The sequence below is a fragment of the Scyliorhinus canicula genome, chromosome 16 (genome assembly GCF_902713615.1).
Source record: "Scyliorhinus canicula chromosome 16, sScyCan1.1, whole genome shotgun sequence".
Taxonomy (NCBI): Eukaryota; Metazoa; Chordata; class Chondrichthyes; order Carcharhiniformes; family Scyliorhinidae; genus Scyliorhinus; species Scyliorhinus canicula.
The window spans coordinates 141,925,134-141,949,868 of record NC_052161.1 but is presented as its reverse complement, the minus strand read 5'-3'; the positions used below and the strand labels follow the sequence as shown (position 1 = coordinate 141,949,868).

Genomic DNA, 24,735 nt, shown 5'->3' with positions numbered 1-24,735 from the left:
CAGGGCCAGTGCTCCCAGGGCCCCACACTTTCTCTCTATTGGTCAGGGTTCATGCGCTCCTGCGTGATTGGTCACGGAGACTGCAAAGCCCGCCCCCTTTAAAGGGACAGCGCTACCACAAAGTCATTTCATATTTCTTCACTAAAAATAACCAGCTACGGGGGATTCCAGGAAAAATGATGGAAGATGAAGAAGTGATGTCATTTCTTGACAATGCAATTAAAAACAAGTAAAATTTTAAACTCACCTCTCGGAAGTTGATGTTTTCTTTCTGAAGATCTGTCATAATTTTTATGTGATTGTTCTCTTCTCTCAAATTTGAAAACTATGCACAATGATAGAAACATATAAAATTTACAGTTTGAGGATTACATTTATAATGTTCCAATCCCTGCTATAAATTGTTAACCCACTCAATAAAAGCCTTGACTTGTGTCACACATCTTCAGCCAATTTATCCCGCAAATTATTTCTTGCCCATCCATTCCCCAATTTTCTCACCCTGCTTAAAAGATACTAATTCATATTGAAGTTTGGCATCGTGGAGCAACCAGCCCCTGGAACCATTTGCCATTCTTCATGTATGAGCCCGGACAAAGAGTATTGGTAGCCTTTGGACTTTGATGGACCTTGGGGATTGAGGGATGTCCGGGCTTCATCAAGGGTGAAGAACCCGACAAGGCCCAGATCATCAAGGAGGCTCTGATAAGGGGCATCATTCAAATAACTCTATGCGATTTCCACCAAACAGACAGGCTGGCTGCTTGACGGGAGTAGAGACGCTTCGTGGCAGGGGGCCTGGGGGGCCTCAGAGCTTCAATGAGGAGGAAAGAGTGTGGAGAAAAGTCGAGGGCAGATTCCGGAGGCCTGTGAAAGCAGCAATCAGGAAGAGGAAGACTGGGGATGGGAAGGAGGGAATCTTCCTTATGAAGCCTGTGGAGGTGGGGGGAGGACTCAAACTCCTTAAAACCAGGAAACCTCTAAAGTTGACCTGCCTTGGTATTGGCCACTGGGCACGTGCTGAGATAGAGACTGGCAAAGAAAGTGGAGTTGAAGCTGAATCAGCCCTGGTTATATTGAATGGTGGAGCAGGCGCGATGGGTTATATAGCCCACTCTTGCTCTGACTGTTTACGTTATTACGTTGCTGCAGAACAGTGCGGGATTAAAAGTCTTGTTCACATTAGTCCACAATGATAATGACTTTGGTGAACTGTTTGCTCTTGGCAAGAACCATATCCAGGATCTGAATTTCAATTGGATGAAAGTTGGAATTAGGTCCTCGATCCCTATATTTTAACCCAACTGCCCACACCCCCATCCCCAACCTATCCCACCTGTCAAAGGGATTGGAATCAAGGGAATATCACAATTGCTCACTCAGTGCATGGTGTGGATGAAGCCCTGTCCAGCTGGCTGGTCACTCAGGAATGTGTGGGCACAGTCTCCAGATAAAGGTTCAGCCATTTGGACTGAGATGAGGAAAAATGTCTTTACCCAGAGGTTTGTAAAGGTTTGGAATTCTCTAGCCCAGAGGCCTCTGGATGCTCAAGTCATTGACATTGTTCAAGGCTGAGATGGACAGATTGTTAGGCACTAATGGAGTTGAGGGGTATGGTATAAAGCCAGAGAGTAGTTCACTGATAGTCTGATTGAATGCAGAGCAGGCTGGAGGGGCCAAATAGCCTCCTCCTGCTCCTATTGCTTAATGTATTCCTTTGTGTTGAGATGAGTGATGAGAGAGAGAGACTTCATTCGATACCAGAGTCTGGATTCGGTCCAGACCACAGAACACAAGAACAGGATCATTTTCTGTGTCACAATTCTACAAATGGACAGGGCAGCACAGTGGCGCAGTGGTTAGCACCGCTGCCTCACGGCACCGAGGTCCCAGGTTTGATCCCGTCCCTGGGTCACTGTCCGTGTGGAGTTTGCACAGTCTCCCTGTGCCTGCGTGGGTTTCGCCCCCCACAACCCAAAGCTGTGCAGGGTAGGTGGATTGGCCACCCTAAATTGCCCCTTAATTGGAAAAATGAATTGGGTACTCTAAATTTATTTTTAAAAATCTACAAATGGACAGGAAAAGACTCTTTGGGTGGTACTGTCTGTCCCACACATTCTGTGTTAGCTGATATATCTTAATGAAGACATTCCCCATCCCACTTGGAGATCACAGGGTTTTTGGAAAAGGCGAAAGAACCATATTTTTGAAAAGGGCAATTTGCGGGAATCAATTTGGGAAATTCCACTCTGGCCCATCTAGGAAATTCAAACAGCTCCAAGTGCTCATGAAATAGCCTTCAGGGACATATAATTGTTTATTTTTGGAGGTGGGGCCCCCCCACATGGCACCGGACTTCCCAGGCCTTTCGGGATGATGGGTGCCCGGACTGCACAGCTGGCAATATACACATGCGCTGCTCTGAGTTGTTTGGTGACGGATCGTTCTGAGTGACTCTCTGTTCTGTAGTGGGGTCATCTCTGGACAATCCCAATTGTTGGCACTGTTGCTAGATGACTTGCATTAGCCCGAACAATGCTGCCATTCAATTGCCTGCTTTATACCTTGTTAGACATGTCATGTAGCTGATAACATCTGTCCTTCAGCTCCTTCTGCAGTCTTTCCATGTTAGCTTCAGTAGCTTTTAGCTGGGCTTCAGCCAGCGACTTTCTCCGGTTTATTGATATGATGGTTCCTGTGCAAAAAAGAACATAAACACATTCTTGTTCAAGACTTTTAACAGCTCTGCACAACAGTGAATCTCATTAACTGATTGGCTAAGCGTGCACAATTTATCCTGAATAAACTACAAAATGCGATTGAGCCTTTAACGATTGGGATTCCAAACCTTGTTGATTACTGAGTAATATAATCCAGGATGTAAAGGATCAATTAACCCATGTCAGAAATGCACATCCCAATTATAGGAAGGCTGTGGATGCTTTGGAGAGGATGCAGAGGAGATTTACCAGGATGCTGCCTGGACTGGAGGGCATGTCTTATGAAGAAAGGTTGAGGGAGCTAGGATTTTTTTCTCACTGGAGCGAAGAAGGCAGAGAGGTGACTTGATAGAGATGTACAAGGTGATGAGAGGCATGGTTAGAGTGGATAGCCAGACACTTTTCCCCAGGGTGGAAATGGCTGTCACGAGGGGACATAATTTTAAGGTGATTGGAGGAAGGTTTAGGGGAGATGTTAGAGGTAGCTTCTTTACACACAGAGTGGTGGGTGTGTAGAATGCACTGCCCTCAGTGTACCCGAACAGGCGCCAGAGTGTGGCGACTAGGGGCTTTTCACAGTAACTTCATTGCAGAGTTAATGGAAGCCTACTTGTGACAATAATAAAGATTTTTGTTTAACTAGCATTTTAAACATGCTGTTGACATTTTTCTACAGAATGTAAATATAACCTATTCTGGCTGTTGCCTGAACATTAGATAACTTAATTAATTTATGATTCCACTTGAAACTTGTAAACTTGTAACTAATATATTTGAGGTATAAATTGGATAAGCAGGCAGCGTGGTGGCACAGTGGTTAGCACTGCAGCCTCACGGCACCGAGGTCCCAGGTTCGATCCCGGCTCTGGGTCACTGTCCATGTGGAGTTTGCACATTCTCCCCGTGTCTGTGTGGGTTTTGCCCCCACAACCCAAAGATGTGCAGGGTAGGTGGATTGGCCACGCTAAATTGCCCCTTCATTGGAAAAAATGAAGTGGGTACTCTAAATTTAATTTAAAAAAATTTTTTAAAATTGGATAATCACTCCCTCCTTGTTGGTACCATTATCCAAATATTTAGGAAGTGGGAGATAATGCATTCTTTATCATTAATAAAGCCAAGTATAAATGCGGTTCTTTGGGTTTTTTACATAAACTCCTCATAAAACAGACTTTATTTAACAGTACCCCTCGACATGTTGTAATGATGTCTCATTTCTTTCAGTTTTTTCTTCAATCCTTCATTTTGGTACATCAATTTAGTGAGTTCCTCTGGTTTCTCTTCTTCAAATTCGTGATCACTGGCTTCCTCAGGCTCAAAATATTCTGATTCCTTGGCCTCTGAACCGTGGTCCACCATTTCATATTCTTCCCCATCATGATCACTCGTCTCTTCTTCTGCAGGATTCAGCACGATGTGTACGCCTGCTTCGTTAAGATTCTGGAACTCTTGTGTGCTTATTTCCCCGCTCGGATTCTCAATTATCTCTGAAAGCTAGGAAATAGTTAACAGAAGTCTCATCATCACCAAAATAATCATAAACCATAGCCCATTAATCTGAATTGCATTTTTAACATTTAATTCATGCCTAACACGTTTAGAACCCACGCCTGTGAATTTTGAACAGGATGCAGAATAAACATCTGACATGATATTCCTTTTTCCCCGTTTCATGGGAAGAATTTTCAGAATGATCTCCGGGCAAACCCCTCCACAGACCCTCTCAGGGTGAACTTTATCTTGTCCAGACTGAGGAATTCCGCCGGGCCACACTCCCGGTTTTGGGCCCCCGAGACCCTCCATTCCAATAAGATCTGTCTCCAGGCCACCAGGGAGGCAAAGGCCAGGACGTTGGCCTCTCTCACCCCCTGGGCTCCCGGGTCTTCTGACACTCCAAAGATCACCACCTCTGGACTTGGGACCACCTTCACCGTTGGCAAACCCCTGCCAGAATCCCCCAAGCTTCAGACAGGCCCAAAACATTTGGACATGATTCGCCGGCCCAACCATGCACCGCCCACACTACCCTCCACCACTTCAAAAACCCTGCTCATCCAGGCCGCAGTTATGTGTGCCCTGTGGGCCACCTTAAACTGATTAAGGCTAAGCTGGCACATGACGAGGATGCGTTCACCCTTCTCAAATCTCCTCCCACAGCCCAACCTCCACTTCCCTCCCCAACTCGTCCTCCCACTTCTGCTTCACTATCTCCATCAGGGTTCCCTCCCAATCCATCCTTCTTCTTTTTTTATAAATTTAGTGTAACCAATTAATTTTTTTCCAATGAAGGGGCAATTTAGCGTGGCCAATCCACCTACCTTGCACATCTTTGGGTTGTGGGGGTGAAACCCACGCAGACACGGGGAGAATGTGCAAACTCCACACAGACAGTGACCCAGAGCCAGATCGAACCTGGGACCTCACCACTGCACCAGTGTGCTGCCCAAATTGTAAATTTCTGGCACTTTACCCTCACCTAACCCTGTTTTTGACACCACCTTGTCCTGCAGCCCCTGGGGAGGCAGCTGGGGAAAGGTTGGCACCGGCTTCCTGACAAAATTCCTCACCTGTAAATATTGGAACCCATTCCCGGAGGGCAACTCAAATTCCTCCACCAGCCCCTTCTAAACTTGAGAGGCTGCCCCCAACGAATAGATCCCCAAACTGCTCATTCTCTGTCTGTTGACACCCCCGAGACCCCCCCATCCAGCCCCCCCAGGGCAAACCTGCCATTCCCGCAGATCGGTGCCCAAACCGAGGCCCTCTCCAGCCTCAGGTGCCCCACTGTCCCCACGCCGTCAGGGCCGCCACCACTATCGGGGTTGTGGAGTACCTGGCTGGCGAGAACAGTAAAGACACCGCCAACTGTGCCACTAAACTCGTGTCTTTACACGAGGCTGCCTCCATCCGCTCCCATACAGACCCCTCCCCCACTACCCACTTCCTGACCATAACTACATTCGCTGCCCAGTAATAATTCATCAAGTTTGGAAGAGCCAGCCACCCCCTGCACCCCCCCCCCCCCCACCCCTTGTCCCCGCTCCAGCAACACCTTCTTTACCTGTGGGGCTTTACCCGCCCAAACTCCCAAATCCCCGCATTCACTCTCCTAAAAAACACCTTTGGAATGAAGATCGGGAGATTCTGGAACACCAATGAGATCCTCGGGAGAACGTCATCTTCACTGATTTCACCTGTCCTGCCAGTGACAGCGGGAGTATATCCCACCTCCTAAACCCCCCTTCACCTGTTCCACCAACCCAGCCAGATTCAGCTTGTGCAGCTGCTCCCCCCCCCAGCGCCACCTGGATACCCAAATACCAAAAGCTCGCTCCCACTACTCTAAACAGCAACTCCCGTAACCTCCTCTCCTGCCCCCTCGCTTGGATCTGAAAAACCTTGTTCCCCATATTCAATCCACAAACCCCTTGCCCAAACCGCCCCATCCCTCTCCCAACACCCGATCCACAAACCCCTGCCCAAACCGCCCCAACCCTGCCCCAACACCCGATCCACAAACCCCTGCCCAAATGCCCCATCCCTGCCCCAACACCCGATCCACAAACCCCTGCCCAAACCTCCCCAACCCCGCCCCAGCACCCGATCCACAAACCCCTGCCCAAACCGCCCCAACCCTGCCCCAACACCCGATCCACAAACCCCTGCCCAAACCGCCCCATCCCTCTCCCAACACCCGATCCACAAACCCCTGCCCAAACCTCCCCAACCCCGCCCCAACACCCGATCCACAAACCCCTGCCCAAACCGCCCCATCCCTGCCCCAACACCCGATCCACAAACCCCTGCCCAAACCGCCCCAACCCTGCCCCAACACCCGATCCACAAACCCCTGCCCAAACCTCCCCAACCCCGCCCCAGCACCCGATCCACAAACCCCTGCCCAAACCGCCCCAACCCTGCCCCAACACCCGCCTCGTATAAAACCACCGGCATCCCTTCCAATTTCCCACTCACCTTAAAGAACCTCCCCCTGGAATCTGCCACAATGTTCCCCACTTCAAACGCTACCTCCCCGCCAGGGACAAGTGAACGTTACAGCCATGACCTTTACCTAAGAGAAAAAAAACCACACTCCACCCCCCTCCCCCCCCCAGGAAAGAAAGGAGGGGGGAACTCCCCCTGACAGGGGACAGGGAGAACCAACCTCCCCAAACACCTCCTCCAAAGTTCAACGTCATCCTTCTCCTGCCATTCCATTGTCTCTGACAAACTCCATCACTTCCTCCGGAGTCCCAAAATAATATTCCCGACAATTGTGGGTCACCCAGAGGCAGCATCTCGAACTTCACCCCCTTCTTAAAGACGGCAGCCTTCACTCTGTTAAAGCCCGCTCTCCTCTTGGCCAGATCCCCACCCAGAGGTCACCGCCCTCCCGGGTCCTTGTATACTCACAGGTCACCGCCCTCCCGGGTCCTGGTATACTCAGAGGTCGCTGCGTCCCAGGTCCTGGTATACTCAGAGGTCGCTGTGTCCCAGGTCCTGGTATACTCAGAGGTCACTGCCTTCCCAGGTCCTGGTATACTCAGAGGTCACTGCCTTCCCAGGTCCTGGTATACTCAGAGGTCGCTGCGTCCCAGGTCCTGGTATACTCAGAGGTCGCTGTGTCCCAGGTCCTGGTATACTCAGAGGTTGCTGCGTCCCAGGTCCTGGTATACTCAGAGGTCACTGTGTCCAGGTCCTGGTATACTCAGAGGTCACTGCTTCCCAGGTCCTGGTATACTCAGAGGTCGCCGCCCTCCCGGGTCCTGGTATACTCAGAGGTCGCTGCTTCCCAGGTCCTGGTATACTCAGAGGTCGCTGAGTCCCAGGTCCTGGTATACTCAGAGGTCATTGCTTCCCAGGTCCTGGTATACTCAGAGGTCGCTGAGTCCCAGGTCCTGGTATACTCAGAGGTCACTGCCTTCCCAGGTCCTGGTATACTCAGAGGTCACTGCCTTCCCAGGTCCTGGTATACTCAGAGGTCGCTGCGTCCCAGGTCCTGGTATACTCAGAGGTCGCTGTGTCCCAGGTCCTGGTATACTCAGAGGTTGCTGCGTCCCAGGTCCTGGTATACTCAGAGGTCACTGTGTCCAGGTCCTGGTATACTCAGAGGTCACTGCTTCCCAGGTCCTGGTATACTCAGAGGTCGCTGAGTCCCAGGTCCTGGTATACTCAGAGGTCGCTGAGTCCCAGGTCCTGGTATACTCAGAGGTCATTGCTTCCCAGGTCCTGGTATACTCAGAGGTCGCTGAGTCCCAGGTCCTGGTATACTCAGAGGTCACTGCCTTCCCAGGTCCTGGTATACTCAGAGGTCACTGCCTTCCCAGGTCCTGGTATACTCAGAGGTCGCTGCGTCCCAGGTCCTGGTATACTCAGAGGTCGCTGTGTCCCAGGTCCTGGTATACTCAGAGGTTGCTGCGTCCCAGGTCCTGGTATACTCAGAGGTCACTGTGTCCAGGTCCTGGTATACTCAGAGGTTGCTGCTTCCCAGGTCCTGGTATACTCAGAGGTCGCCGCCCTCCCGGGTCCTGGTATACTCAGAGGTCGCTGCTTCCCAGGTCGTGGTATACTCAGAGGTCGCTGAGTCCCAGGTCCTGGTATACTCAGAGGTCATTGCTTCCCAGGTCCTGGTATACTCAGAGGTCGCTGAGTCCCAGGTCCTGGTATACTCAGAGGTTGCTGCGTCCCAGGTCCTGGTATACTCAGAGGTCGCTGAGTCCCAGGTCCTGGTATACTCAGAGGTCACTGCGTCCCAGGTCCTGGTATACTCAGAGGTCGCCGCCCTCCCAGGTCCTGGTATACTCAGAGGTCGCTGCGTCCCAGGTACACTGCCTCGTCTGCCTGGCCCACCTCAAGATCCTTCCTTTGTCAGGGAACCGGTGCAACCACACCACCACCACCCTCCGCGGCTCATTACCCTGCAGCTTCCTCATCAGCACCCAGTGCGCCGGGTCCACCTCCAGGGGCTGTTCGAAGATCCCCTCTCCCAAAACTTTTCCAACATCTTGGCTACAGAAGAGCCAGCGTCTGCTCCCCCAATGCCCTCCAGCAACCCCACAATCCTCAGGTTCTGTCTCCGCGAGCGGTTCCCTAGATCCTCCACCTTCTCCTGTAATAATAATAATCACTTATTGTGACAAGTAGGCTTCAATGAAGTTAGTGTGAAAAGCCCCTAGTCGCCACATTCCGGATCCTGTTCAGGGAGGCCGGTACGGGAATTGAACCCAAGCTGCTGGCTTTGTTGTACATTACAAGCCAGCTGTTTTAGCTCACTGTGCTAAAGAAGCCCCTGAAGCCGCTTGTGGGTATCTCACATCACCCCCATCTCGGCCGCCAATTGATGCACTATCAATTATGGCGAGACGAGAGTAGAGAGTAATCGAGGCTTTATTACGCAGAGATGTGGAGCCTCCTGCAGCTGCTGCCAAAATGGCTGCAGCTCGGAGAGCCCACACATTTATACTCCGCCTACTGGGCGGAGCCAGCAGGCAGGGATCTACCCCCGTACCTGTAGTACAGGAGCCTTACTGTATTACATCTCATATATGTGATATATACAATCAGTGGTAACTACCACATTCACCCCCTGTTAAAAAAGAGTCCAGCGGGGGGGGGGGGGGGGGGGGGGGGGGGGGGGGGGGGGTGGAAAACTGTTTACATGCATTTTAAGGTTAACATTTTGGGGAACGTTCACAAACTCAGCCGATTGGGCGCCTTGATCCTCCGTTGTGAGCGCCGCAGTCCCGGTGGCGGCGCAGGCGTCGGCTCGGTCACCGGTGACTTCAGGAGCGCGTAGACGTCATCTTCATTCCCGGGTGGGACCAAGGGGACGAGGGATCATCCTGGAGTAGGGGCTGTGGTGAGGTGCACTGGGGGGAGGGAGGGTGGCGCCGGGGCAGAGGGGTGGGGTGGGGACCCGGCTGGTGCCAGGTCCCTGAGGGAGACTGTGTTTTGGCGGCCGTCGGGGTACGCCACATAGGCGAACTGCGGGTTTGCGTGGAGTAGCTATACCCTCTCGCCCAATGGGTCTGCCTTGTGGAGCCGCACGTGCTTGCGGAGGAGAACGGGTCCAGGAGCTGCCAGCCATGTTGGGAGTGAAACCCCGGAGGTGGACTTCCCGGGGAAGGCAAGGCGACGTTCATGGGGGGTTGCATTAGTCGCAGTGCAAAGTAGCGATCGGATGGAGTGGAGTGCGTCGGGGAGGACCTCCTGCCAGCGAGAGACCGGGAGATTTTTGGACCGTAGGGCCAGCTGGTTGGCCTTCCAGACCATCCCATTCTCCCGCTCCACCTGCCCATTTCCCCAGGCGCTGTAGCTGGTCGTCCTGCTCGAGATGATGCCCTTGCTGAACAGGTACTGACACAGCTCATCACTCATAAAGGAAGATCCCCGGTTGCTGTGGATGTAGGTGGGGAAACCGATCAGGGCGAAGATGGTGTTGTGTGCTTTGAAGAATGGCAGACGCATATTGGGGCATTGTACGGCGAAGGGGAATCTGGAGAATTCGTCAACCACGTTAAGGAAGTACGTGTTTCGGTCGGTGGAGGGGAGGGGCGCTTTGAAATCCACGCTGAGGCGTTCAAAGGGGCGGGAGGCCTTCACTAGATGCACGCAGACCTGGCAGTCTCTGGTGATAGCCCTGACCTCCTCAATGGGGTAGGGCAGATTGTGGGTCTTTATGAAGTGAAAGAACCGGGTGACCCCTGGGTGGCAGAGAGCGTCGTGTAGGGTCCGGAGTCGGTACACTTGTGCGCTGGAACATGTACCTCGGGATAGGGCATTGGGTGGGCTCGTTGAGCTTACCGGAGCGATACAATATCTCGTAATTGTAGGTGTCGAGCTCCATCCTCCACCTCAAGATTTTATCATTTTTGATCTTGCCCCGCTGTGTGTTATTGAACATGAAGGCAACCGACCGTTGGTCAGTGAGGGGAGTGCCGGCCAGGTAATGCCTCCAATGCCGCACAGCTTCTACGATGGCTTGGGCCTCCTTTTCAACAGAGGAGTGCCGAATTTCGGAGGCATGGAGGGTGCAGGAAAAGAATGCCACGGGCCTGCCTGCCTGGTTGAGGGTGGCGGCCAGAGCGACATCTGATGCGTTGCTCTCGACTTGGAAGGGGAGCGTCTCGTCGACCGCGTGCATCGCGGCCTTGGCGATGTTGGCCTGGATACGGTCGAAGGCCTGGTGAGCCTCGGCCGTCAGGGGAAAGTGGAAGGACTGAATGAGTGGGCGGACCTTGTCCGCATAGTTCGGGACCCACTGGGCGTTGTACGAGAAGAACCCCAGGCATTGTTTGAGGGCCTTGGGGCAATGGGGAAGGAGGAATTCCATGAGGGGGCGCATGCGATCGGGGTCGGGCCCTAGAACTCCATTTTGCGCCACATAGCCAAGGATGGCTAAGTGGTTGGTGTTGAACACGCACTTTTCCTTGTTATACGTAAGGTTGAGGGGTTTGGCGGTGTGGAGGAATTTGGAAAGGTTAGCGTCGTGGTCCTGCTGGTCATGGCCGCAGATGGTGACATTATCCAGGTACGGGAAGGTGGCCCGCAGTCCGTACCGGTCGACCATTCGGTCCATCTCGCGTTGGGTGACCGAGACCCCATTAGTGATGCCGAAGGGAACCCTAAGGAAGTGGTAAAGGCGGCCGTCCGCTTCAAACACAGTGTACGGGCAGTCCGCCCTGCTGGTGGTAGGCAGATTTCGGGTCCACTGTTGAGAAGACCAGGTACTGTGCAGTCTGATTGACCATATCAGATATGCGTGAGAGGGGGTACACGTCGAGCTGTGTGTACTGATTGATGGTCTGAGTGGAGTCAATGACCATCCTGTGTTTCTCCCCAGTTTTCACAACTACCACTTGGGCTCTCCAGGGGCTGTTGCTGGCCACAACAATACCTTCCCGCAGGAGCGGGACCTCAGACCTGATGAAGGTCCTGTCCTGGGCGCTGTACTGTCTGCTCTTGGTGGCGACATATTTGTAATCCGGGGTGAGGTTTGCAAACAGTGAAGGCGGGTCAGCCTTAAGGGTTGCGAGGCCACATACAGTAAGGGGTGGTAGGGGCCCGCAGAATTTCAGAGTGAGACTTTGGAGGTTGCACTGGAAGTCCAGGCTGAATAGCAAGGCAGCACAGAGGTTGGGGAGGATGTTGAGCCGGAAGCCGCTGAACTGTACACCCTGGATGGTGAGGATGGCGGTGCAGTACCCCCGGATCGCTACGGAGTGGGATCCGGCGGCCAGGGATATTCATTGTGTGATGGGGTGTACCGCGAGGGAGCAGCGTCTTACCGTATCGGGGTGGATGAAGCTCTCCGTGCTTCCAGAGTCAAGAAGGCATGATGTCTTGTGCCCATCAACCTTTACCGTCATCAACGCAGATGCGAGGTTGTGCGGCCGGGACTGGTCGATCGTGATGGAGGCGAGCTGTAGCTGGTGTTGGAAGGCCCCTGGCTGGTCGGCGGAGGTTGCAGGCGACGAGCGGCCCGATGAGGTGCCCGACGAGCAAGGGTCCTGAGGCGGAGAAGATGGCGGTGCCCCTGGGGCGCATGTGGCGGTCGGCGTTAAAGATGGCGACGCCCACGGGTCGCACATGGGTGGTGCAGGAACAATGGGCCTGGTTACAGCGGCGATCGAGCGGGTCTGGCACACAGCAGCAAAATGTTCTTTCTTCCCGCAGGCCTTACAGAGTGCGCTCCGCGCCGGGCAGCGCTGCCGGGGCTGCTTTCTCTGTCCACAGAAGTAGCACTTGGGTCCCCTGGGGTTGGCTGTCTGCTGCGCGGCGCAGGCCTGGGGTTGGCTGAGGGCGGTTGCTGGTGGGGTGAATGATGGGGCGGGGTTGCTGGTGGGGTGAATGATGGGGCTGTTGCTGGTGGGGTGAATGATGGGGCGGGATTGCTGGTGGGGTGAATGATGGGGCTGTTGCTGGGTGGGGTGAATGATGGGGCGGGGTTGCTGGTGGGGTGAATGATGGGGCTGTTGCTGGTGGGGTGAATGATGGGGCGGGATTGCTGGTGGGGTGAATGATGGGGCGGTCGCTGGTGGGGTGAATGATGGGGCTGTTGCTGGTGGGGTGAATGATGGGGCAGTCGCTGGTGGGGTGAATGATGGGGCGGTTGCTGGTGGGGTGAATGATGGGGCTGTTGCTGGTGGGGTGAATGATGGGGCTGGTTGCTGGTGGGGTGAATGATGGGGCGGTTGCTGGTGGGGTGAATGATGGGGCGGCCGCTGGTGGGGTGAATGATGGGGCTGTTGCTGGGTGGGGTGAATGATGGGGCTGTTTGCTGGTGGGGTGAATGATGGGGCAGTTGCTGGTGGGGTGAATGATGGGGCGGCCGCTGGGTGGGGTGAATGATGGGGCGGGGTTGCTGGTGGGGTGAATGATGGGGCAGTCGCTGGTGGGGTGAATGATGGGGCGGGGTTGCTGGGTGGGGTGAATGATGGGGCGGTCGCTGGTGAGGTGAATGATGGGGCGGTTGCTGGTGGGGTGAATGATGGGGCGGCCGCTGGTGGGGTGAATGATGGGGTGGTTGCTGGTGGGGTGAATGATGGGGAGGGGTCGCTGGTGGGGTGAATGATGGGGCGGTTGCTGGGTGGGGTGAATGATGGGGCTGTTGCTGGTGGGGTGAATGATGGGGCGGTTGCTGGGTGGGGTGAATGATGGGGCGGTTGCTGGGTGGGGTGAATGATGGGGCTGTTTCTGGGTGGGGTGAATGATGGGGCTGTTGCTGGTGGGGTGAATGATGGGGCGGTTGCTGGGTGGGGTGAATGATGGGGCGGTCGCTGGTGGGGTGAATGATGGGGCGGTTGCTGGTGGGGTGAATGATGGGGCGGTTGCTGGTGGGGTGAATGATGGGGAGGTTGCTGGTGGGGTGAATGATGGGGCGGCCGCTGGTGGGGTGAATGATGGGGCGGTTGCTGGGTGGGGTGAATGATGGGGAGGTTGCTGGTGGGGTGAATGGTGGGGCTGTTTGCTGGGTGGGGTGAATGATGGGGAGGTTGCTGGTGGGGTGAATGATGGGGCGGGGTCGCTGGTGGGGTGAATGATGGGCTGTTTGCTGGTGGGGTGAATGATGGGGCGGTTGCTGGGTGGGGTGAATGATGGGGCGGTTGCTGGGTGGGGTGAATGATGGGGCGGCCGCTGGTGGGGTGAATGATGGGGAGGTTGCTGGTGGGGTGAATGATGGGGCTGTTGCTGGGTGGGGTGAATGATGGGGCGGCCGCTGGGTGGGGTGAATGATGGGGCGGTTGCTGGGTGGGGTGAATGATGGGGCGGCCGCTGGTGGGGTGAATGATGGGGCGGTTGCTGGGTGGGGTGAATGATGGGGCGGCCGCTGGTGGGGTGAATGATGGGGAGGTTGCTGGGTGGGGTGAATGATCGGGCTGTTTGCTGGTGGGGTGAATGATGGGGCTGTTGCTGGCTGGGGTGAATGATGGGGCGGCCGCTGGTGGGGTGAATGATGGGGCGGTTGCTGGGTGGGGTGAATGATGGGGCTGTTTGCTGGTGGGGTGAATGATGGGGTGATCGCTGGTGGGGTGAATGATGGGGCTGTTGCTGGGTGGGGTGAATGATGGGGCGGTTGCTGGGTGGGGTGAATGATGGGGAGGTTGCTGGTGGGGTGAATGATGGGGCTGTTGCTGGGTGGGGTGAATGATGGGGCTGTTGCTGGTGGGGTGAATGATGGGGAGGTTGCTGGTGGGGTGAATGATGGGCTGTTTGCTGGTGGGGTGAATGATGGGGCGGTCGCTGGTGGGGTGAATGATGGGGCTGTTGCTGGGTGGGGTGAATGATGGGGCTGTTGCTGGTGGGGTGAATGATGGGGAGGTTGCCGGTGGGGTGAATGATGGGGAGGTTGCTGGTGGGGTGAATGATGGGGCGGCCGCTGGGTGGGGTGAATGATGGGGCGGTTGCTGGGTGGGGTGAATGATGGGGAGGTTGCTGGTGGGGTGAATGATGGGGCTGTTTGCTGGTGGGGTGAATGATGGGGCGGGTCGCTGGTGGGGTGAATGATGGGGCGGTCGCTGGTGGGGTGAATGATGGGGCAGTCGCTGGTGGGGTGAATGATGGGGCGGGGTCGCTGGTGGGGTGAATGATGGGGCGGGGTCGCTGGTGGGGTGAATGATGGGGCGGTTGCTGGGTGGGGTGAATGATGGGGCTGTTTGCTGGGTGGGGTGAATGATGGGCTGTTGCTGGGTGGGGTGAATGATGGGGAGGTTGCTGGTGGGGTGAATGATGGGGCTGTTTGCTGGTGGGGTGAATGATGGGGCGGTTGCTGGTGGGGTGAATGATGGGGCTGTTTGCTGGGTGGGGTAAATGATGGGGCGGCCGCTGGGTGGGGTGAATGATGGGGCGGTTGCTGGGTGGGGTGAATGATGGGGCGGCCGCTGGTGGGGTGAATGATGGGGCGGTTGCTGGTGGGGTGAATGATGGGGCTGTTGCTGGTGGGGTGAATGATGGGGCGATCGCTGGTGGGGTGAATGATGGGGCTGTTGCTGGTGGGGTGAATGATGGGGCGGGGTCGCTGGTGGGGTGAATGATGGGGCTGTTGCTGGTGGGGTGAATGATGGGGCGGGGTTGCTGGTGGGGTGAATGATGGGGAGGTTGCTGGTGGGGTGAATGATGGGGCGGCCGCTGGGTGGGGTGAATGATGGGGCTGTTTGCTGGTGGGGTGAATGATGGGGAGGTTGCTGGTGGGGTGAATGATGGGGCTGTTTGCTGGTGGGGTGAATGATGGGGCGGGGTTGCTGGTGGGGTGAATGATGGGGCTGTTTGCTGGTGGGGTGAATGATGGGGCGGGGTCGCTGGTGGGGTGAATGATGGGGCGGTCGCTGGTGGGGTGAATGATGGGGCTGTTGCTGGTGGGGTGAATGATGGGGCGGGGTCGCTGGTGGGGTGAATGATGGGGCGGTCGCTGGTGGGGTGAATGATGGGGCTGTTTGCTGGTGGGGTGAATGATGGGGCGGTTGCTGGTGGGGTGAATGATGGGCTGTTTGCTGGGTGGGGTGAATGATGGGGTGGTAGCTGGTGGGGTGAATGATGGGGCGGTTGCTGGTGGGGTGAATGATGGGGCTGTTGCTGGGTGGGGTGAATGATGGGGCGGCCGCTGGTGGGGTGAATGATGGGGAGGTTGCTGGTGGGGTGAATGATGGGGCGGTTGCTGGGTGGGGTGAATGATGGGGCTGTTTGCTGGTGGGGTGAATGATGGGGCGGCCGCTGGTGGGGTGAATGATGGGGCGGTTGCTGGGTGGGGTGAATGATGGGGCGGTTGCTGGGTGGGGTGAATGATGGGGCTGTTTGCTGGTGGGGTGAATGATGGGGCGATCGCTGGTGGGGTGAATGATGGGGCTGTTTGCTGGGTGGGGTGAATGATGGGGAGGTTGCTGGTGGGGTGAATGATGGGGCGATCGCTGGTGGGGTGAATGATGGGGCTGTTGCTGGTGGGGTGAATGATGGGGCGGTTGCTGGGTGGGGTGATTGATGGGGCGGGGTTGCTGGTGGGGTGAATGATGGGGCTGTTTGCTGGTGGGGTGAATGATGGGGAGGTTGCTGGTGGGGTGAATGATGGGGAGGTTGCTGGTGGGGTGAATGATGGGGAGGTTGCTGGTGGGGTGAATGATGGGGCTGTTTGCTGGTGGGGTGAATGATGGGGAGGTTGCTGGTGGGGTGAATGATGGGGCTGTTTGCTGGTGGGGTGAATGATGGGGAGGTTGCTGGTGGGGTGAATGATGGGGAGGTTGCTGGTGGGGTGAATGATGGGGTGGTTGCTGGGTGGGGTGAATGATGGGGCAGTCGCTGGTGGGGTGAATGATGGGGCTGTTGCTGGTGGGGTGAATGATGGGGAGGTTGCTGGTGGGGTGAATGATGGGGAGGTTGCTGGTGGGGTGAATGATGGGGCTGTTTGCTGGTGGGGTGAATGATGGGGAGGTTGCTGGTGGGGTGAATGATGGGGAGGTTGCTGGTGGGGTGAATGATGGGGAGGTTGCTGGTGGGGTGAATGATGGGGCGGTTGCTGGTGGGGTGAATGATGGGGTGGTTGCTGGTGGGGTGAATGATGGGGAGGTTGCTGGTGGGGTGAATGATGGGGAGGTTGCTGGTGGGGTGAATGATGGGGTGGTTGCTGGTGGGGTGAATGATGGGGCTGTTTGCTGGTGGGGTGAATGATGGGGCGGGGTCGCTGGTGGGGTGAATGATGGGGAGGTTGCTGGTGGGGTGAATGATGGGCTGTTTGCTGGTGGGGTGAATGATGGGGCGGTTGCTGGTGGGGTGAATGATGGGCTGTTTGCTGGTGGGGTGAATGATGGGCTGTTTGCTGGTGGGGTCCACGATGTCCAGGAGAGGGGCGCCGTGCGGTCAGGGGCCATACGCTTGTACATTACGGGAGGCGACTGTTAGTGAGATCGCGAGTTTCTTGGTTGCCGCGAGGACGAGGGTAGCGCTGGCGGATGTACGCCAACCCTATACCCATAATGAAAGCGTCGCTGATTAGGAGTTCGGAATGTTCAACGGCCAAACGGCCTGGCAATCGCAGTCCCTCGCCATAGTGTGCAGGGCACACCAGAAATCTTCCACAGACTCACCAGGGAGTTAATGCCGCGTGGACAGGAGGTGCCTGGTGTTTGTTGGTCTGCTGGGTGTACTTTTCTTTCAGTAGTGACATGGCCTCAGCGTAGGTGGGGGGGGCCCGGTTGAGGGGAAAGATATCGGAGCTTAGCCGTGTGTACAGGATCTGGAACTTCTGTGCCTCTGGGGGTGGTTCTGTCGCAGATCCGATGTAGGCTTCAAAGCTAGCCAATGTGCGAAGGCTGACTTGGCGTTGTCTGCTTGAGGGTGTAGCTGCAGGCAATCAGGCTTGATGCGGAGGTCCATCATTTTAAAATCTCTGCTTAATAAATTGATGCACTATCAATTACGACGAGACAAGAGTAGAGTGTAATTGAGGCTTTATTACGCAGAGATGTGGAGCCTCCTGCAGCTGCTGCCGAAATGGCTGCAGCTCGGTGAGCCCACACATTTATACTCCGCCTACTGGGCGGAGCCAGCAGGCAGGGTTCTACCCCCGTACCTGTAGTACAGGAGCCTTACCGTACTACATCTCATGTATGTGATATATACAACAGTGGTGACTACCACACCAATGATGTGAGCTGCATCGTGCTGCCCCCCCCATCTCCTCCACCTTCTGGATCGCCTGTGTGTGAGTCTCCAACCTCAGCTCCATGCGGTCGATCCCCGCCTTAAGCGGATCCACCATCTTCGCCAGATCCTCCAGAGATTCCTTCCTCTGCTGGGTGAACGTCTTGTTCAAGAAGTAAGTCCACCAGCTGCTCCATAGACCATTGAGAAGGCAGGGCTGACTCCTTGCCCTCCGTAATCTCCCCCTGTGTCGCAGGAAAAGTTTCTCCTCCGACAGCTCCATTCGTATAAAACCACTCCTAAAACCACGAATCGATCCACCATCCTGGCAGCTTTTCTCATCAAAACATTCACCTGTTAATCAGGGGAAAGGCCCAAAAACACCGTCACAAGTGGAAGCTGCCAAATGTGCGCCCACTCACATCATGGCCGCCACTGGACTTTCCATTATAATCATGTGAAGTAACATCCGGGTATTTGCCGGCATCTGCCTTTCCTTCACAAAACCTGTCTGAGAAACTCCAGCCCATCCAGGAACTGCCCCAACCCCTCCTCCCCCCCCCACGGGGGCTCCGACTCATAAAGCCTCCTTAGAAGGCCTCAATTACCCCATTCACCCCCTCCGGATCCATCACCAAGTTACCCACGTTGTCCCTCACCCTACCAATCTCCCTAGCCGCTGCCTGCTTCCTCAACTGATGGGCCAGCATCCTGCCTGCCTGCTCCCCGTACTCCTACCCCAACTACCGCACAACTACCCTGGGCACTCACACACCTATCGCCCTCAAAAAGACCCCTATAGGGGTGGACAAGGACTGACAAAATTCACCATGAGTCCCTAAATGGGTGACCATTCACTCCATGGCCGCCACCGGAAGTCGTTTGCATGACCCTTGACTGAGCGTCTGCACCACTTTCTACAATTGTGATCAGCACCTCCGAGACCTCACTTTCCATCTCATAGAGTACAGAAGGAGGCCATTCGGTCCATCGAGTATGCACGGCCCTTGGAAAGAGCACCCTACCTGAGCCCACACCTCATGTGCTTGATTTCCAAACTTGTTGTGAATCTGACAACTAGGTCATAGGCAGAACAATGGTACAGTGGTTAGCACTGCTGCCTTACAGCACCAGAAACTGGGTTTGATTATGGCCTTGGGTGACTGTGTGGAGTCTGCACGTTCTCCCCGTGTCTGCGTGGGTTTCCTCCGGGTGCTCCGGTTTCCTCCCACCAAAATTGTGCAGGTTAGGTGGATTGGCCATGCTACATTGCCCTTCGGGTCTGAGGTTTAGGTGGGGTTATGGGGATAGAGCAAGGCAGTGGGCCTGGGTGGGTTGCTATTGGATTGGATTGGATTTGTTTATTGTCACGTGTATCGAGGTACAGTGAAAAGTATTTTTCTGCCAGCAGCTCAACAGATCAGTAAGTACATGGGAAGAAAAGGGAAGAAAGAAAATACATAATAGGGCAACACAAGGTATACAATGTAACTACATAAACATTGGCATCGGATGAAGCATACAGGGTGTAGTGTTAATGAGGCCAATCCATAAGAGGTTTGTTTAGGAGTCTGGTGACAGTGGGGAAGAAGCTGTTTTTGAGTCTGTTCGTGCATGTGCTCAGATTTCTGTATCTCCTGCCTGATGGAAGAAGTTGGAAGAGTGAGTAAGCCGGGTGGGAGGGGTCTTTGATTATGCTGCCCGCTTTCCCCAGGCAGCAGGAGGTGTAGCTGGAGTCAATGGATGGAAGGCAGGTTTGTGTGATGGACTGGGCTGTGTTTGTGACTTGCGGTCCTGGGCCGAGCAGTTGCCATACCAGGCTGTGATGCAGCCAGATAGGATGCTTTCTATGGTGCATCTGTAAAAGTTGGTAAGGGTTAATGTGGACATGCCAAATTTCCTTAGTTTCCTGAGGAAGTATAGGCACTGTTGTGCTTTCTTGGTGGTAGCGTCGACGTGGGTGAACCAGGACAGATTTTTGGTGATGTGTACCCCTGGGAATTTGAAACTAACCATCTCCACCTCGGCCCCGTTGATTCTGACAGGGGTGTGTACAGTACTTTGCTTCCTGAAGTCGATGACCAGCATTCCACTAGGTTCTCTATCTCTCTCCTGTATTCTGACTCATCGTTATTCGAGATCTGGCCCACTATGGTCCTATCGTCAGCAAATCTGTAGATGGAGTTGGAACCAAATTTTGCCACGCAGTCGTGTGTGTACAGGGAGTAGAGCAGGGGGCTAAGTACGCAGCCTTGTGGGGCCCCGGTATTGAGGGCTATTGTGGAGGAGGTGTTGGTATTCATTCTTACTGATTGTGGTCTGTTGGTCAGAAAGTCGAGGCTCCAGTTGCAGAGTGAGGAGCCAAGTCCTAGGTGTTGGAGCTTTGATATGAGCTTGGCTGGGATTATGGTGTTGAAGGCGGAGCTGTAGTCAATAAATAAGAGTCTGATGTAGGAGTCCTTGATGTCGAGATGCTCTAGGGATGAGTGTAGGGCCAGGGAAATGGCATTTGCTATGGACCGGTTGTGACGGTATGCGAATTGCAGTGGATCAAAGTGTTCTGGGAGTATGGAGGTGATGGACTTCATGATCAACCTCTCGAAGCACTTCATTACTACTGAAGTCAGGGCCACCGGGCGGTACCTCATTGAGGCATGTTGCCTGGTTCTTCTTTGGTACCGGTATGATGGTGGTCTTCTTGAAGCAGGTGGGGACCTCGGAGTGGAGTAGGGACAGGTTAAAGATGTCTGTGAATACCTCTGCCAGCTGGTCCACGCAGGCTCTGTGTGCACGTCCAGGGATCCCGTCCGGGCCCGTCACCTTCCGCGGGTTCACTTTCAGGAAGGCCGATCTGACTTCGGAAACTGTGATGGTGGGTATGGGTGAATTATGGGTTGCTGGGGCACTCGATAGCGGATTGTTGGTTACCTGCTCGAACCGAGCATAGAATGCATTAAGTTCATCGGGGAGGGGTGCCCTGCTGCCAGAGATACTGCTCGGCTTCGCTTTGTAGCCCGTTATGTTGTTTAGTCCTTGCCACAACCGCCGAGAGTCTGTCTGTGACTCTAGCTTGGTTTGATATTCATTCTTGGCATCTCGGATGGCTTTGCGGAGGTCATACCTGGATTTCTTGTATAGGTGTAGATTAATTTGTTCTTAATCTGGGAGAAAGATTCGGCACAACATCGTGGGCCGAAGGGCCTGTTCTGTGCTGTATTTTTCTATGTTCTATGTTGTAGGTCAGGGTCGTCTAACTTGAACGCCTCTGATCTGTCCTTCAGTAAGGAATCAATCTCGCGATTGAGCCACGGTTTCCGATTGGGGAACGTATTTTGAGGGGTTGATGCAGACTCGATGGGCCGAAAGGCCTCCTTCTGCACTGTAGGGATTCTATGGGTTACTGGGCCCCACATTGTGCCGTAACTGCATCGGGCATGCGACAGCATTAAAAAATGTAAATGCCCTAATTGGCCAGGAGGGAAGCTTGATGCCCAATTAGTGAGACCGAGCGTAACCAGGAGAGGGGAGGGATGGGACTGCCTCCAGAGTGTGATGGGACCAGCGACTGCATTGCAGACGAGATTGCAACACCAGAACCGGAATCTTCAAATGGTGTGAATGCCCCTTTGCAACTGAAAATCCAGCCCCGCCAATCTTCAAACTCGCTAGGCCGTCTTCCACAATTCAATCACTCCCCTGCAATTCCACCCCGACCACAGCTTCTTCCTCCTCTGTTTTCTGAACTGTTTCCGACGCAAACTCCTGGCCTCCACTTTCCTACAAGTGCAGGGGATCCAGCCGGCTCACTCCCCTCCCCCTAGTTCCACTATCCTGGGGCGAAATTCTCCGCGGACCGACGTGACGCCCATTTCCGGCGGGACAAAGCAGGGCGGATGACTCCGGCGTCGGGGTCTTCATTTAAGCCGTTAATCTCCGTTCCCGAAAGGGCCAGCAGCGGGCTGACGCGATACGCGTCAGATTCACCCGCTGCCGAAGTGGCGAGTCCCGGCGTTTGGTGGGGGGGGGGATTTGCGGCGTTGAGTTGAGAGGAGAGGAGAGGGGGGGTTGCGGCGTTGAGTTGAGAGGAGAGGAGAGGAGAGGGGGGGTTGCGGCGTTGAGTTGAGAGGAGAGGAGAGAGGGGGGGGTACCTGCGTTGAGAGGAGATGGGGGGGTACCTGCGTTGAGAGGAGAGGGGGGGGTACTAGCGTTGAGAGGAGAGGGGGGGGGGTACCTGCGTTGAGAGGAGGGGGGGTACCGGTGTTGAGAGAGAGGAGGGGGGCGGCGTTGGAGGGGGGTAGGGGTGGTGGGGAGGGGGGTAAGGGCGTTGGATGGGGTAGGGGTGGTGAGGGGGGGTTGGGGTAGGCGGCAGCGGCGTGCAGAGGGGGGGGCGACGGATGCCCGGGGCCAACGCACCGTCGCCCCCCCTCTGCACGCCGCTGCCCCCTACCCCAACCCCCCCCTCACCACCCCTACCCCCCTCCAATGCCCCTACCCCCCTCCAACGCCCCTGCCCCCTCACCACCCCTACCCCCTCCAACGCCCCTACCCCCCTCACCACCCCTACCCCCCTCCACCACCCCTACCCCCCTCCCCACCACCCCTACCCCCCTCCCCAACCCCCCTACCCCCCTCCCCAACCCCCCTCCCCACCACCCCACCCCCCTCCCCACCACCCCTACCCCCCTCCCCACCACCCCTACCCCCCTCCAACGCCGCCCCCCCTCCAAACGCCGCAACCCCCCCTCCAAACGCCGCAACCCCCCCAAACGCCGCAACCCCCCCAAACGCCGCAACCCCCCCAACCCCCCCCAAACCCATCAACCCCCCCAACCCCCCCAAATGCCGCAACCCCCCCCCCCCAATCCACCCCTCTCCAACGACGCTATCCCCCCCCTCGCCCTAGGTCACTGAACGGCGTCAACCATCATCAATGGTTGACGCCGTTTTTAAGCTGCTCTGTTTTTCGCCGATGTGACCTGTGGCCACGTCGGCGGGAATTCAGCCCATCCGGGCCGGAAAATGTCTGTCTGTTAAAAATCAATGACATCCCGCCGGCGCCAGCTGTTTTCAGAGGCTGCCGGCGGGATTTGCACAGCGCCGGTTTTTGGCCGCTCGGAGAATTAAAAACCCGGCGGGAGCGGGAATAACGCCGCCGCCGGCCGATTCTCCGACCCTGCGTGGGGTCGTAGAATTTCGCCCCTGATCCGGAACCCTGTCTCCAGGGGAGATGGCACCTTGCCCGCGTCAGCTACAAATCGGTGTCTGGGCCACTAGCGCCGTTATGAACTACTGTCACCTCGGATTGCTAATATGACTAATTTTACACTTTCTGTGCATTATATTAATATTAATTACTCCCATTGCGTTCTATAATCACCAGAACGTTTTTGTTCAACTGTATTTTAAGCACGATCCTAGCGAAAGGCATGAGTTTGCAGAAAGTAGAGTTATAGATGTTCACAGCATGGAAACAGGCCCTTCGGCCCAGCTTGTCCATGCTGCCCAGTTTCTATCACTAAGCTAGTCCCACTTGCCCTCATTTGGCCCATACCCCTCTATACCCACCCTGCCCATGTAACTGTCTAACTGCTTTTTAAAGAACAAGATCATACCCGCCTCTACCACTGCCTCTGGCAGCTCGTTCCAGATGCTCATCACCCTCTGTGTGAAGAAATTTCCCCTCTGGTCTCTTTTGTATCTCTCCCCTCCCACCTTAAACCTGTGCCCTCTAGTTCTAGACTCCTCTACCTTTGGGAAAAGATGTTGACTATCTACCTTATCTCCACCCCTCATTATTTTGTAGCCCTCGAGAAGATCACCCCTCAGCCTCCTACGCTCCAGGGAAAAAAGTCCCAGCCTATCCAGCCTCTCCTTATAGCTCCTGGTAGCGTCCTCGTAAATCCCTTCTGCACTCTTTCTAGTTTAACAATATCCCTCCTATAATAGGGTGACCAGAACTGAACACAGTACTCCATGCGTAGTCTTAGCAATGTCTTGTACACCTTCAACAAGATGTCCCAACTCCTGTATTTAATATTATTTACCTCAGTTTTAGATTCCCAAACATAATCCTTTGGAATTATGCTGAAGCTCTCGCCCAGCGTCGTGTTGGAGATGCTGATGGAGCTCTCAAATCTCAGGTGGCTGATCTGTAGTCCCTGTTGCCACACCTCATCCCTCAATTTGGCGATGATGCCTTCGTTGCGTTTATTGTCACCTTCCATCTGTTTCAGTTTGTTGATCTCTCCTTGCATCATCATGATGCTCTGTGCCTGAAACAGCAGTGGATTAAACACAAATAGAACTGAATCCATTTACAAATCATCAAGTCTGACGTACCGACTGGAATTTACCTTCCTTGTTTTTGCACAAAAATGTGTAAATACATAACAATTCAAATTTGGCATTCACTATAAAGCAGTTGAATTTTTGCTAATGATGGCTTAAGGCACTCTGAGGTGCCCCACTCAAATTGCAAAAACAAGTTATATTTAAAATGTACATTTCATGTCATACATTCTGTTGAGCATACAGCCCCAAGGACCTTGGTACAGTTCTCAGTCCCTCTGTGTACGGGGGATGAAAAGCTTTAGAGTGAGGGGCAGCACGGTAGCACAGTGGGTAGCACTGCTGCCTCACAGCGCCAGGGTCCCGGGTTCTATTCCTGGCTTGAGTTACTGTCTGTGTGGAGTTTGCACTTTATCCTTGCGTCTGCGTAGGTTTCCTCCGGGTGCTCCGGTTTCTTCCCACAGTCTAACGACGTGCAGGTTAGGTGGATTGGCCATGATATATTGTCCCTTAAGGTGGGGTTGCAGGAATAGGGCGGGGATTGGGCCTGAATAGGGTGGTCTTTCGAAGGGTCAGTGCAGACTCGGTGGGCCGAATG

At 54.8% G+C, this 24,735-nt stretch overlaps 1 protein-coding gene across 3 annotated transcripts in view; it reads right to left on the bottom strand.

The window, feature by feature from the left end:
- LOC119979727 (coiled-coil domain-containing protein 27-like) overlaps window positions 1-24,735 on the bottom strand; it is a 49,789-nt gene that overhangs the window by 16,698 nt on the left and 8,356 nt on the right. For all 3 annotated transcript variants that reach the window (XM_038822309.1, XM_038822308.1, XM_038822310.1), the window contains exons 6-9: window positions 23,894-24,121; window positions 3,908-4,214; window positions 2,565-2,695; window positions 248-325 (exon numbers count right to left, since the gene is read on the bottom strand). In XM_038822309.1, the coding sequence (XP_038678237.1) occupies window positions 248-325; window positions 2,565-2,695; window positions 3,908-4,214; window positions 23,894-24,121 (744 nt within the window). The remainder of the gene's footprint in view (window positions 1-247; window positions 326-2,564; window positions 2,696-3,907; window positions 4,215-23,893; window positions 24,122-24,735) is intronic.